Genomic DNA, 13,954 nt, shown 5'->3' on the forward strand with positions numbered 1-13,954 from the left:
TTGTTCACTCACCCGTCACTGAAGACGCACTGGCGGCGCCTAAGCTAAAATAGCGTCGCGACGCCGCAGCGTACCATAATGGCCGGCGAGACGGTGCGCCTGTCCAACGCAGAGACGTCACTACTTATATTGATTCGTTTTTAAATTACATTTATCTTCCGGATTCGCGAAGAATTAGGGAAATTCTAAATAACCGAATCCAAAAAATTTTTTCCGCTAAAAAAAGCTAAGCTACTCGACCCCAAAGAACCCTTATACAATTTAACAAACCAGATATATGGCCGCGTCTTTCTTACCCTATCAAAATGCAGTTATATTTATACACCAACGATTATATTTATCGAAATTCATGTTTGGCTGGAAGAATTGAACCTTTATCTCATAATCCATTACTCTATTTCTGAAACCATTCCATTTACTTGATTCGCATTGCTTTAATTAGGCGCATATACATAAATATATGTATACGCGTTTGGTAGATTATTCATACATACGCGTTGTATAATTAATATACGTGATATTTATTTCTTTTCAATATCATATCTCGTTAATATTATATATAATGACATAATACAATAATTAAAAAATATAGTGTGATTTCTAAAAGTAGAATAATAATTCTAGATTAAAATATAATACAATTATAATCCGTATATAATATAATTATAATCGTATAGAGTTGTTTAGAATTACAAAAACGAATCAACTCGAATATAATAATTAGAATAATTGAAACAGTGTTACAAAATATAATGAGATATGCATGCTATACACAACAATGGAAACTTGTTAACTGTTTTTCTTAATTTTCTTATCCCTTTCTTTTCAAATTCAATATAATTCTTGTATCTTATATATACGTTTATTGACCACGACTAAATTTTATTTATCGTATTTTTTAATAATATAGCGTAATATTGTTTAGAAATTTTGCATCTCTCTAATAATACATAATTAAATGGACAATATTGAAATTTTTTTTTTTTAATCTTCCCTTTTCTTCTTCCTTTTACAGAGATTTCTTTTTCATAATATATATTGGTAGATATTATATCCATTCATATAATAATCAGGGAATAGATTTCTATCGTAATGCGAAAGGAAATACTTTTTGACTACCATATGGCGTTCTAAGTTAATATCTAATTTAAGGCCTACGGCAAACACGTAACTCAGTCTGCATTACTTCTGCTAACAAAGATGCAGTCTGGATTTCGTCGTCTTAAAACATTTAATAACAAAGCTGCTCTGTATATCACTATTCGATATGTAATCAACCAAGAAGGAGGAGAGAGAAGAAGAACAGTAAGAATAATAAATAAAATAATAATATTATTAATAATAGAATTCTAATGGATTCGTGCCGCTAACAATGAAGAGAAATGCACCTACACTGATTTGCGAATGCCTACTTTTTGTTGTTAGTTATAATTTTTATAAGACCATTATACTGTTTTATTGATATAGGCCTGAAATACTGCTCTCTTTATACCGATATCATAATTCTAATCCAGATCGCGGACTTGAATAACTTGAAAATTAATATCGCGACTCGGAAGTATGATGTAGTTAATTATTTGATCATTTCGTTTTTCCCGATTTTCTTTTTTATATATATTGAAAGAAAAAGAGCTATCGTATATCACATAATAAATACTTTAGACTGTATAGTATAATAACTACATAATATTCTAACTATTTGTAAAATCATACATAAGTATTGAATTGTAAGGTATACGGTACATCATGTTAGACTTGCGAACGATTTGAATCGAAAAAAAAAAGATGTAAAATCAGAATAAAATAAGAATAAAAATAAATGGTATTATATCAACATATCATACAATAGTTTAATCCTTACATTTACAAGAAAGCAATGCTTGAAGTAATGTAATGTTCGTAAGTTCATTAACAAAAATGGTTTGCTTGTTGAACGAGAATGTTAAAAGAAAAGTTTCGGTAAAATAACTCCATAGATTGTCCGCGGAGACTTATTTTATGGAATATCTTTTTTTTTTGCTACTCTTTTGTTCTTTTACAAGGAATGTACGTGTAATACACGTTAATTAACATCGCAAAAGGAGAATATTACTTCCACTATTTTTGATAGTGGCATAAGGTTTTTTTTTTTTTTTTTCTTAAGTCGAATGTTACACACGTATTGCGATAATGATTATTGTTAATTATCTCTGATATTTAAATACTAATATTGCTATACTTTGTTCTTACGTCCGGCAAGGTACTTTTGATAAGCACGTACCTTATCCTGATCCCTTAAAGAACCTCAAATTTTGTCTTCACCTACAAAAGTTTTACAATATTTATATAACTTGTGTACTTCATGATAATGTAAATTAGTGGGTTCAGGGTTGACATTTTTTTTTTTTTTTGTTCTTTATTATCACTACATGTATATTTGTATCTTAAATAATTTGATTATTGTTCCATCATGTTGGTTTGCACGATACATTTCAAAAAATGTTTCTTCTTTTCTGGTTTTGTATAGTGTGTGCTTATTTTTCCAAAAGTATATTGGTGTTCCTGCTTACATTATTATAATACTGTAATACCCTATACTATATTCTCAATTTATCGTATCAAAATAAAATTATAATTTCGTTTCTTTCTATACGTAGTTAAAGTAAAAAACAAAAATGAAAAACTAAACACGTCCGAAATATATCATACAAACAGCAATCTCCGTCGTTTATTCACGGCATAATCTCAACCAACATAACTACGAAATCTCTACACGCCGATAGGTGTAATTTATTATACGACAGCTTTGAAGCTGCTACGTTACGAATATTTTATTCTCTAAAGTAAAAATATTTATATTCTTTAATAAACATAAACATCAACAACAACAAAAGCTACCTTCAGTTTTGTCCTGTACATAATTGTTATTATTATATCATGATCAAGTTGCAGAGACTATCGGCGAACCATCTGCAGCTTCCATCATACAAGCTAAAAGTTAAATTTTAATCTCGTTGTGTATGGATTATTCAAACTCGTCAATACTGCTTCTGGACACTATAAGGAGATTGAAGAATTGAAAGAAAAAATCAGTATACCAACAGTCCATTTCCATCGAGTTCTCATTTTATACACAAACTTCCGCTCTAGTGTTCTTTATAACGTCATTGGTTATGACGTCCGAGTCTGAATACTAGAACCGCACGTTGAGAAGAACTTGATCGACGCAGGCTCGTAAGTAACGCAATAAAACAACTTCAATATATTTTCGAAAAACCAGAATATCTTTAGTATGTTGTACAAGTGATTGATCTAGTTATAGGAATTAGGTGGATTAAAGTTAATGTGGTTTTTAGTGTTATCAAGCAATCAACGATAACCTGTAATACTTTTTTCATACATATGTGTTAACGTATCGTTTTTCACGTACATATATGTATAGTTTCTCTTCAGAGCTCCTGAGTAATACAGTTCTTTTATCCATTTTGAGTTGCGTCCAAACATTAATAAACAAAGTTAAATATTCTTTCTTTTCATCCATCTAACTTCTATTGTTATTAACAGGACTCAGAGCATTTCCAATGTTATCTATTTCTCGTTGCGCTCTTGAAATTTTTACTTTATCTCTCGGTGTTCCATCCTCACCCGTCTCCATTGCGAACATTTTCATTTTTTCTTTGAAACTCAACTTTTCCGGTACAGCACCTAGTTGAGAGTTTTGTTGTTGTTTCTGTTTCTCCGCTAAGCGTCTTTGTCTTGGATCCCTGATTGAAGAATCGCAAATTAGTTGGTATACCTACTAATTTCGATTGTTCATCGAAACACATACTGAATGGTCAAATTAATTTCGACTTACTTATAAACCTCCTGAGCTCCAATAACTCCAGGAGTTGCCCCAGGGAATGTGCCAGGTCCTTCCGGGGTTTTCGGAGACGCTAACATATTCTCTGCATCATTTATGAAGTTCTGTGGAGGAAACGTTATATCCGTCTAATGAGATTGTTCATCATTTGAAAATCAACCGATGAACATCTAATACAGAGTGACTGATTTACATATATGTATATACAAATTTGAAAAGAAATATGCTACAGAACGATTCTTAGATATATTATATGCAACATTTTGATGGCCGTGAAACTGCAAATGATAAATATTAATCACTACGTACATCGCATATATAGTATGATTTTTGACGATGAAGGAAATTAATCCTGTGTCGCAATGGATCGTCTGATCGTTTTGAATCATTTGATCCTTTAGTGAGGTGAGATGATTGAGCTGATGAGTATGACAAGAATTCACGATGATACACAGCGTTCATGCGATGGCTTATGTATATGATCATTAAATTTGTACAGTACAACGTTGCAATTTTGATATTTATACTGTATACCTTATTCGGATATCTGCCAACAGGTGTGCATTTTGACAAAATATTCAATATTTTAATTTCAAAGATAACGACCTTTACTGAAATCGACCGATTAAACTGTAGTGCTTCAATTCTCGATGATGTACAAGAAACACAAGAATTTGTGCAATACTCACATTAGGATCCTCCCTAATGGTGTTCATGGTGAGGGATGACGAGGTCGTCGTAGTGTTGGTGATTCTGGGCGTAAGCTCTGTATTGGCATTTGGATCATGGAAAGAAACTCTTTTCACTGCGGTTGTTTGATGTGCATTGCTCACGGCGACGCTAGACGTTGTCGAAGTATTTGATCTCAATGCGCTTTGCTGAGACATCACGGCGTAACTAGAACCACGCTCAGGTGGTGGAGGTGCATCGTTGCCGCCATTTTGTGACGCTAAAATGAAGAGAATCAAAATGAAAGTCATCACAATGACTTGAACTCAATTTTCCTCATTTACTGTCGTCACTTACATGGTGGAGAACTGGGTCCGTTGATGACCAAATTATCCAATCTCAACATGCCAGGATGTAATTGATGTTGGCTTCTGAGATTGGATTGGTGTTGTTGTTGCTGTTGTTGTTGTTGTTGATAAAGTTGATGCTGCAATTGCATCTGCTGATGCATTTGTTGTTGTTGTTGCCGAATATCCTCCTCTCTCTTTCTGTGATTTTCATCAAACTCCGCTTGTTTCCTTTTTATTTCATCTATTCGACGTTGCCTGTCCCGCTCTTCGGTAGACTGAGTAGGACTTATTCTTCCCGATTTTTGACCACCACCCAGTTGTCCTATCGTCGACCCGTACGTCGGTAGAATTGGTCCTTGGCTCATCGGACTGTGCTGACTTTGGTTTTGCTGTGAATGTGCTGTAGATCCTTCGTTCTGTCCAGGATATGTGTTTCCGCTACCAGGTGGTCCCTGTTGGCTGGTAGCCGTGTGGGTAGGGATATTAGTAGATTGCAATTGACTACTGACTGGCTGAGGCGACAGGGTTCCCCGTATCGATTGATTGTTCGGATTAGCCCTCGATAAATTGGACTGCTGATTAGCTTGATTGGATCTATCTTGAGCGGCGGCCATTCGAAGAAGTCCCTGGACACGTTGAGCGCTCTCTTGTTCAAGATCGTTACTCTCCTCGTCGTCATCCTGTTGGTTCGCAGCTTCCTCGGCCCTCCTCTGAAAATCTCTTTCCAACTGTAAGGCTCTCAATTGTTCCTCCTGCTGTGGTGTTCTGTTCGGCAATGCACTCAGTTCGGCGATTTGATGATCTCGCCACTGTCTCGCTGCTTCTCTTCTCCTCGCTTGTTCTTTCTCTCTTTCTTCACGTTGCCAAGGATTTGTTGCACTGTACTGATATTGTCTAGGTTGTTGTGTTGGTCCGGTTGCAGGATAATAACTACCTCTTGGGGGTTCACCCATACTCGCGGCGTACCTAGAATCAGGCTGTTTACTGTACAAAGGATGTGTCGAAGTGTTCGGTGGTGGCGGTGGAGGACTTTCTCTGTAGGTATCTTCCGGTAAATGGGGTCTTGACGAAAGGTTGTCAACGTTCCCTTGAATGCTTCCATCTCCATTTTGTATCCTATTGGTAACTTGTTCACTGGAATATTGGCCGTTTCTCGGGTCGGAGGATCCATTGGAATACTGCGGACTGTTTTGAGAACTTGGAAACTGTCGATTCTGTTCCACAAATTGTCTATTAGGGTCGAGAACTTGACGATTCTGATCTTGAGGCACGAACTGTCTGGGATCCAACACTATCCCATTACTTCCACGAATCGCATCATTCTTTGCTTTCGGGGCTGTAGAATATTGCCCTGCATAAGGTGGTTGTTGCTGCTTATTGAATTGTCCATACTGTCCGTATTGCCCGTCTGGATAGCTGAAATTCTGCCCACTCTGTCGAGTGTTGTATGTTGGAGAAGTAGGGCCCAAATTAGGAGTAGACCCAATCGGTCTTGACGGTCTTGTAGAGTTGGCTGCTTGAGCTGCGGTCAATGGTCGTACGTTATAGGCATTTTGACGGTACTGAGTGGGTATCGGTCCGGCACCACGTAGTTCACGTCTTCTGACTTCTTCCTGCATTTCCTGCAGCTTAGCTTCCTGTCGAATTATATCCCGCGAAGATTGAGATCTGGGAGGAGGTCCCCCTTGTTGCTGCAGTTGATTGCCAGGATAATTTTGTTGTTGACCTTGCGGAATATACGCTGATATCGGACGATCCCTACCCTGAATCTGATCGGTCGTAGGCCGGTTCAGAGAATTTTGGGAACCCCTTAAACTTTTTTGCGTATGCAACGGACTTCTGAAAATTATCGTTTCGGTATGATCAGTATATTGACCTAATTGTAGATGATGTACCTATGTCAATGATGTCACAATTATACGAAAAAAAATTTCACCAATTAGAATACAGTTACATATACTTGAAAAATCTGCTACTAATGCAGTTCGAGCGTATGTATGAGGTATGATTTCTGGATAAAATGAACAAAACAAGTTCGACTATGGTGATGAAATTTGGAATTTTTTCAAGAATGGCTACTGATGATGATACTGTTTGATGTGGCAGACTGACCGATCGTCCAATGGTTGTGGTGAACTAGGTTGTTGTTTCATTCCAGGATCTTGATTTCTGTATACACTCAAATTTTGATAAAATCTTTCTGCTTCATTAGTTTGCGGTATATTTTGAGTAATATTATGTGCTTGACTCGGATTCAGATTAGGAGATGATTGTTGCCGGCTGACTAAACCTGTAGGTGGCAACGTCCCTGCACGCATTGGGTCATGTAAGCTATGACTCGATCTGTAAGTAGGTGTAAATTCCCTATTATATTTGATATTCAAAGATAAAAAAAGAAGTATACTGAAAATATATTAATGCCGGAAAGTTGATTAAATTAGTTAGCCAGTTTTCAATCCGCATAATAAATTCTGATATTCGTATTGGATTCAATTTTTTTTCAAGTACGATTGACAGTTTTTCATCTTCTCATCGTTTGACAGAATTATTTATATACTTACCGAGAACGTAGAGTAGTCGCTCCGTTCATTGCTGGCATCGGTGGTGGCTGAACTGGGGGTGTCACACTATTGCTAGAAGACGCCCGACTATATCCTGGGTTAAAAACTTCATGTTGCTGTTTTCCCTCTGTTCCTACATCTGAGAAAATTGGAGATATTCAAATTTAAGAATGTCGTAATGGTGGTAATCACGGAATCGATTTGAAGACCCATCTTTCGATTTTCCTTTTTCAAATGTGACTAGATGGAACAGGACATGAATAATTTACTTACTATGCAGGGCTGGGACAGACTTGCTGCTATGAATTTGTTGGGGGGTCGCGTCATGTCCAAGTCGTGATGGTAGATCACGTTCGCTCATGCGACGGGGCCCTGCGATAGCACAAGATGCACAAAAATGCAATTGGTTAATGCTCTAATGTGCTTAAAGCTGCATAATACTAGACAGTACGTGCTTCCATGCTCCATTCAGCTATTATATGATATGCAATCAACAAATTCTAATAAATAAATGGTCAAACCACCATTTGAATAAGCCATAGAAATGTATGTAAGTGATATTGATACACATATGAATAACCAAAGGCCGATGTAAGAATTGCAGATGAATTTGATTTGCTTATCGTTAGTATTCTATGAGCTATAATATATGAAAAACCTAAAAGGAATCGAGGCAAAGGTGGGATGTCGAAATAACTTATTCCACAGGACGAGTCATTTAAAACTTCACAAATGAGAGGAGATGAGCGCAGGTCTGATTAACAGCACGAAATGCCGATGACAAATGCGCGAGCAATCTTAAGTATATTCCCCATACCCCCGAGCCCCTTTTAACCGATTATTTGTTGAATTTACAGTAGAGCAGGCTGTTTCGTTTGCGCGGAATGTTGAATGATACTTGAACAAAAATTGAAGGAAAATTGAACACGCTACTGATTCAGGTGATCCTTAAATTATCTCCATATCAAACCCTTCTAAAATATTGAGAGATTCTGTATTTTCAATCATCTCACGGGAATTTGATAATGTGAGTGTGATAAGTGTTTCATTGCGTTGAATAATAAAAATCTGCAATGCAGTGCGATGCTCAAAATAATTGATATGTATTTAAATAATCAAGATATGTACGAGGTAAAATATTCTCGCATTCGTGAGATAATTAAATATTGGATGAGTATGATAAATTATTGAAAAATGAAATCTTGAACTGAACCAGGCGTATAGTGATCTTTAAAACACATCTACAATATCATCTGCCGGCTTACGCGTTTCCAAATCGCTTTCCAGCGGTGGAAATTCTCGAAATATCCAATCCCCTCTTACAAATCTAGGTGTCGGTTTCTGTTCCGAAATATCCAAATCGCTTTTGCATTTTTTCCGAACAATTATTCTTTTTCTAATCGGCTTATGTAATTTGGTGCAATTGTGACTTATTACTGCGTTAGAAGCTGTCGAAAGCGGAACGTCGCAGCTTCTTGATTGCGTCGTTTTCAAATTTAATTCCCTTGTAGTTTTTGATGTTCGGGATGACCTGTGAAAATTTTGTTGATGGTCTTCATCTTTTATCTCTCGAATGGAAATGCCACCCGAAATATTCCCGCAGCTTTTAGAAATTGCCGATTGCTTTTTCAAAGACGATCCAGACGCAGTCGAAGTATCCGAGTGCACAGATATTTCGTCGTAGCTTTTTGATTTCTTCCTCATCCGAATAAATGATTCGGGAAATTTCGTTGGTCGTTCGCAAGATCCGTAAGTGTGCATGTAGGGTTCAGATTTTCCTTCACTTTTCAAATTTGCATTATTTACGTTTCGTTCGAATATGTCATCCAAACTCTTGGCTTTACGAGAGTGGCTTCTCAAATTAGTGGATTGTTTGGAGCGCAAATTTTCGTCACTGACGGACAAACTGCTTTCGTTTGTAATTATTTCACTTTCGGACTTGGACAACGATGGCTGGACGCGAAAAAACGTCAGATTCTCATTGAATATTTCCGGGGCTGATACGACTCTCGAACAGCTTGGGAATATGAAATATTTCGGAGAGCTACTCATGCACTCCGTTGAGTGTGGTTCCAAATTTGATGGGGACACGAGGTCTTTCAAAGACCAGTATTTATCAAGTTTGTTCATTTTTTTCGACAATTCTAATCCTGGAGAAATGTTCAGTCTGCTTAGAACCGCGGGAATCGTATGTTTCCCCGAATAATGCGTCTGCGATGAACTGATCATTCGAAAATTGGGACAATTTATGACATTTTCGTTGCTGTTATAAGTGCTGCCGGTATTTGATTCGGTGATTGTACTTTTTTCAGAATCACCGTTATTTTTATACTCGAGTTCGATTTCTATTTTATGTACTTTTATGGATTCCGGTATGAACAACGGAGCATCGGTATTGTCCAAGTTCGAAAACTCCTTGAGCTGTTCAATGATCTCTTGTTGCTCAGCGAGTGACAATTTCGAATCACTTTTTTTCAATTCACCCGGTGAGTCTTCCTCTGCAATCAAATCACCGGTCTTCACGTTCGACTCGACAATCATTTTTTCATCGATCTTCTCGGGGTTATCATCCAGATCATCCGTTCCTTGAATATCAAGTAAAATCATGCTCCATTCTTTCTCGCGCTTAGTCCCGAGAAATTTGTCTTGCAGAAGCAAGTCTGCTTCGGATTTAAATTGTTTGAAGTTGGAATTTCTTCTCACTGTTATTTCCGGACTTCTTGGTGAGGCGATATCAGGCTCGGATGCGAATTGCCTTGAGCTAATCAATTGCTTCGATTTGAATTTAATTATACCAGCGTCACCGAGCTTAGAGAAATGCTTAGCCAGCGCTGCCACTCGTCCGCAGCCCAATCGCACTTCTTCGGGAGATTTCCAGCACTTACTTGTATTAGAATCTTCGCTGGAAACGTCACTGTTGAGTCCGCTCAGATCCAAATTGAGTTCCGGCATTATGGTGTGCATTTTTGGTGTGGAAATCACAGTTTCTTCCTTCGTCTCAATGCTTTCACCGGTCTCCGTTGTTTCCGAACCCGAGCTACTATTGTTCAGCTCGTTCGGGTTGACATTTTGAATTTCGATTTTACTGTCTTCGGCGGTGGGAACGTGCTTAATTTCAACCGGAGCTGTGATTATTTCGGCATCGATTTTCGGTATTGAAGTCGATCGTTTTGTTGCGCGTAACTTGTCACAAGAAATGCATTGGTCCGCTGACGAATCAATATTCTCAGAGAGCGAATGTTGTTTCTCTTCAGAGTCGAAGTGAACTTGGTCTATCGTTTCGATGGATTTCGTCGATTGCTTATCGCCTAATTTTTGATTCGTCTTGAGAGGGCAATTATCGATGTGTGAAAGTGACTTGGGACAAGTCTTTGGTTTACACCGATCATCTGATAAATTGACGTCTACGTTGCGACGAGTGGTCAATTCGCACGAAGTATGATGGCGATTATAATCACTAATAATATCGTCTAATTGATTTTCAGAAAATATGCTTTCTTGTGACTGACCTGACAATTCTAAGCCTTCGTCAGATTGGTCGATGTAAGGAATCGAAGGCTCGCTATCTAGGAAAATGGTTCTTTGTTTGATTTTATCATGTTTAGGACACGTTTTTTCGACATCTGCCGAACAGACACTATCCTCGGATTGATTTTGGGTAGGAAATATTAATTCAGTCTTGTCATTATTGTAGTAACCATATTGAGGAATAACAGGATTTTGTGGTTGGACTTTATTTCTTATAGGATATGCGGGATACCTTTCCATATGGCTCGGAATAGTAAGGAACATTTGATTCGGTTCTTGAATTTTCGGAATTTGTCTCTTATTGCCCCAACATTGATTGTACTCTTCGTCGATCGGGCACATTCCTAAATTGGATTGATTCACGTTCTGACGTAACAATGTCCTGCTTTGCGGCACTAAACAATAATTATGTTGCGACGAGAAACCTACATTTTGGAGCCCTACATTTTGCGATTGCGAACATTGATTAGGATATTGGAATCGATCGAAATACTGCATTCTAGCAACATGGTTTTGATTTACGGTCGCACCTGGTTGAATATAGTCCATTTCCCAATCTACCAAGCGTTCTTGGTAAGCCGATTGCTTTGGTACCGATAAAAGATTGCCCATCGAGTGTGACGTAGAGGGTTGGGGAGCCTTGTCTGGTAGTCTTGGGGGCTCTAAATGTTCCGATTTTGGTCTGGCCTTATGTGCTGCTTGGAAAAATCGTTAGTCAAGCGTTAGTCAAGCCAAAATTTACAGTATCAGATGTGCGCAGAAAAAAAACAGATTAGAAGTCGTATGCTAAGACTATATCTTTGGGATGAACATTGGGATATCAGATATCAAAGACGAGAAAACAACGAGAAGTTGTTAGAATATTTCTTAAATAACTATGATTAATGAATGATCTTCAGGCGTTAGCAAGTTTTATGAGGCAAGCACCCAAGCAGATTGTCAGGGACGGTTTCCTCTTATTTTACGACATATTTAATATAAAACAAAATCTTTCACCGTAAAATTAAATTTTCATAGTCAAAATTTTATCAGAGATAAATTTTCATCAATATTCACCTCTGGTCGTGACAGGAGATTGCTGTGATAGCAAAGTTGCCAACCCATGATAAATTGCACCCTGCTTAGCCACCTCCAGAGTTACAATCGGCCCCGTGCGAACGAGGTATTCAGCCGCTCTGTAGACAATATCGAACTTAATTTAGACATTGATGTTAAGCCAATCGGCATTATTCTTCACAATTTACGTCAAAAAGAATTAATAATAACAAAGGAAACAATAGATTACATTGCGAATAAAACGGGAACTTACTTCTCTTGCGTGATGCCAACCAGGCTCTGTCCATCTACTTTCAGTAGTTGATCTCCCGCAGTTAATCTTCCATCCTGCAAACACGATTCGAAGAATCTATGCTTCAGATCTTTGAAACGATGAAATGAGAATTCAAATAAAACAGAAAAAGATGTGTATACTTACGGCATCAGCAGCTCCACCCGCTACAACGCTCTTGATGTAAATACCTAATCTATCCTGGCCAGATCCCTGAAAAAATTTGTATGAACAATACAGTTAACGATCCGAAATAAGTCACTGCACCACCATTCGAATGGAAAATTGTTTTCAAGGAAACGTGTAGTTGAACACATCCTGTCCGTTGTAACAGATGGTCTCTACACGGGCTAGCGATTTTGATAAATTTAGTAGCTGCTAATGATTATCGCACGTACCTTAGCGGCAACTATGCTGAGCCCCATACCGTTTGTGGATTTGTGTAATTTTATTACTTGAATCTCAGGTTGACTCTGACTGGAAGTTTGCCCAGGATGTCCCGAGTAACCACCGGATCTGTTGCTCATAGCGCTCGGGCTACGAGGCTGGAAATAAAAATGAAAATGCAAATAATCGAACAAAAAATGAATGCACAGAGATATCCAGTTGAAGCTGAATAGTTCCTCACATTATTGTGGTGGTCGATCATATAAATCGTCCAATATCCGCTACTGGTGGGTTGTGGCGCCATTCTGCACAAACCATCTCTTTGTAGCGGTGCTAAAAATTCTGCTAAGCCCGGAGGCACGCCTCTGATTACTTCGCAACTGTATCCGTCTTCTGGAAGTAACAGAGCCAGAGCTAACGTAGATTCTTCTTCAAGTCGGATCTCCCGACCGTCAGCACGCGCGAGTTCGTCGGCGACGCTTTCCGCCACCTGGTTACCAAATGTATCGTTGTAAATATGATGAGAAATGCGCCGAAAATTCCGAAAAACTACGAACCAGACTCACCCGAACAACATTTTCGATCAATTCAGCCGGAAGTCTCGGCTCATCGGCCGCGGATTGATATTTTTGTAACAGAGCTCTGACTTGCAGCGAATTGAGTTTGAAGCACGTTGAACTCAAAATAGCCAAATCATCCGCATTGTATTTTGGTGCTTGTAAGAGATGCGTCGCCTGCATTATCGTAGCCAAATGACATTGGCTAGCCAAATCCAATCCTTGTCTCTCAGCCCAAGTCTCCAACGCATTCAATCTCGCTTTTAATCTACGTCCAAACCATCGAACGCAGAGATTTCCATTTGAAACAAGTGCGTTGAAGGCCGTCGCATTTATAGCGTGGAATAAATGACTGAACAATTGAATCGTCAGAGCTGCGTTTACCCTACAGCGTCTCAACAGTGCCATTGTGTTAGAAAATATTTGGAGAACACCGGCTTCCTTGGCTGGTTCATCGGCATCAGCCATGAACTGTGACATGGCTGGTGCAAGTTCTAACGATACGCATTGAACGAGCGATGCGAAAGCCGTGTGGACCGCATCCGCTAATATATCTTGAGCTCTTGTAGAAAACGCTCCGACGTGTCTATCACTTTTAAGCATATGCAGAAGTTCTGAACCATTCGCAAGCCACAGGGCTAGAGACGAAGCGTCCATATATCGTTCCTGAAATTTGATTTGCCATTGAGAAATACTGTCCTTTAACTGCTGTTTCGTTAAGAAGCAGTATTTTT

At 38.3% G+C, this 13,954-nt stretch overlaps 1 protein-coding gene across 12 annotated transcripts in view; it reads right to left on the reverse strand.

Moving 5' to 3' along the window:
• Window positions 1-2,375: 2,375 nt before the first annotated feature.
• The window catches only part of LOC105689112 (afadin), a 73,247-nt gene continuing 61,668 nt past the window's right edge, over window positions 2,376-13,954 (reverse strand). For 8 of the 12 annotated variants that reach the window (XM_012405888.3, XM_048649891.1, XM_048649889.1 and 5 more), the window contains 14 exons: window positions 13,230-13,886; window positions 12,905-13,153; window positions 12,675-12,821; window positions 12,424-12,489; window positions 12,259-12,332; window positions 12,006-12,124; window positions 8,687-11,644; window positions 7,695-7,793; window positions 7,422-7,560; window positions 6,973-7,203; window positions 4,868-6,699; window positions 4,531-4,790; window positions 3,836-3,945; window positions 2,376-3,743 (listed from right to left, as the gene is read on the reverse strand). In XM_012405888.3, coding sequence (XP_012261311.2) covers window positions 3,521-3,743; window positions 3,836-3,945; window positions 4,531-4,790; window positions 4,868-6,699; window positions 6,973-7,203; window positions 7,422-7,560; window positions 7,695-7,793; window positions 8,687-11,644; window positions 12,006-12,124; window positions 12,259-12,332; window positions 12,424-12,489; window positions 12,675-12,821; window positions 12,905-13,153; window positions 13,230-13,886 — 7,164 coding nt within the window. In that variant the 3' untranslated portion in view covers window positions 2,376-3,520. Of the gene's footprint in view, window positions 3,744-3,835; window positions 3,946-4,375; window positions 4,389-4,530; window positions 4,791-4,867; window positions 6,700-6,972; window positions 7,204-7,421; window positions 7,561-7,694; window positions 7,794-8,686; window positions 11,645-12,005; window positions 12,125-12,258; window positions 12,333-12,423; window positions 12,490-12,674; window positions 12,822-12,904; window positions 13,154-13,229; window positions 13,887-13,954 lie in introns of all 12 variants that reach the window. The other 4 variants (XR_007276901.1, XM_048649894.1, XM_048649890.1 and 1 more) reach the window with 4 other exon arrangements.

This window comes from Athalia rosae, chromosome 2 (genome assembly GCF_917208135.1).
Source record: "Athalia rosae chromosome 2, iyAthRosa1.1, whole genome shotgun sequence".
NCBI classification, from domain to species: domain Eukaryota; kingdom Metazoa; phylum Arthropoda; class Insecta; order Hymenoptera; family Athaliidae; genus Athalia; species Athalia rosae.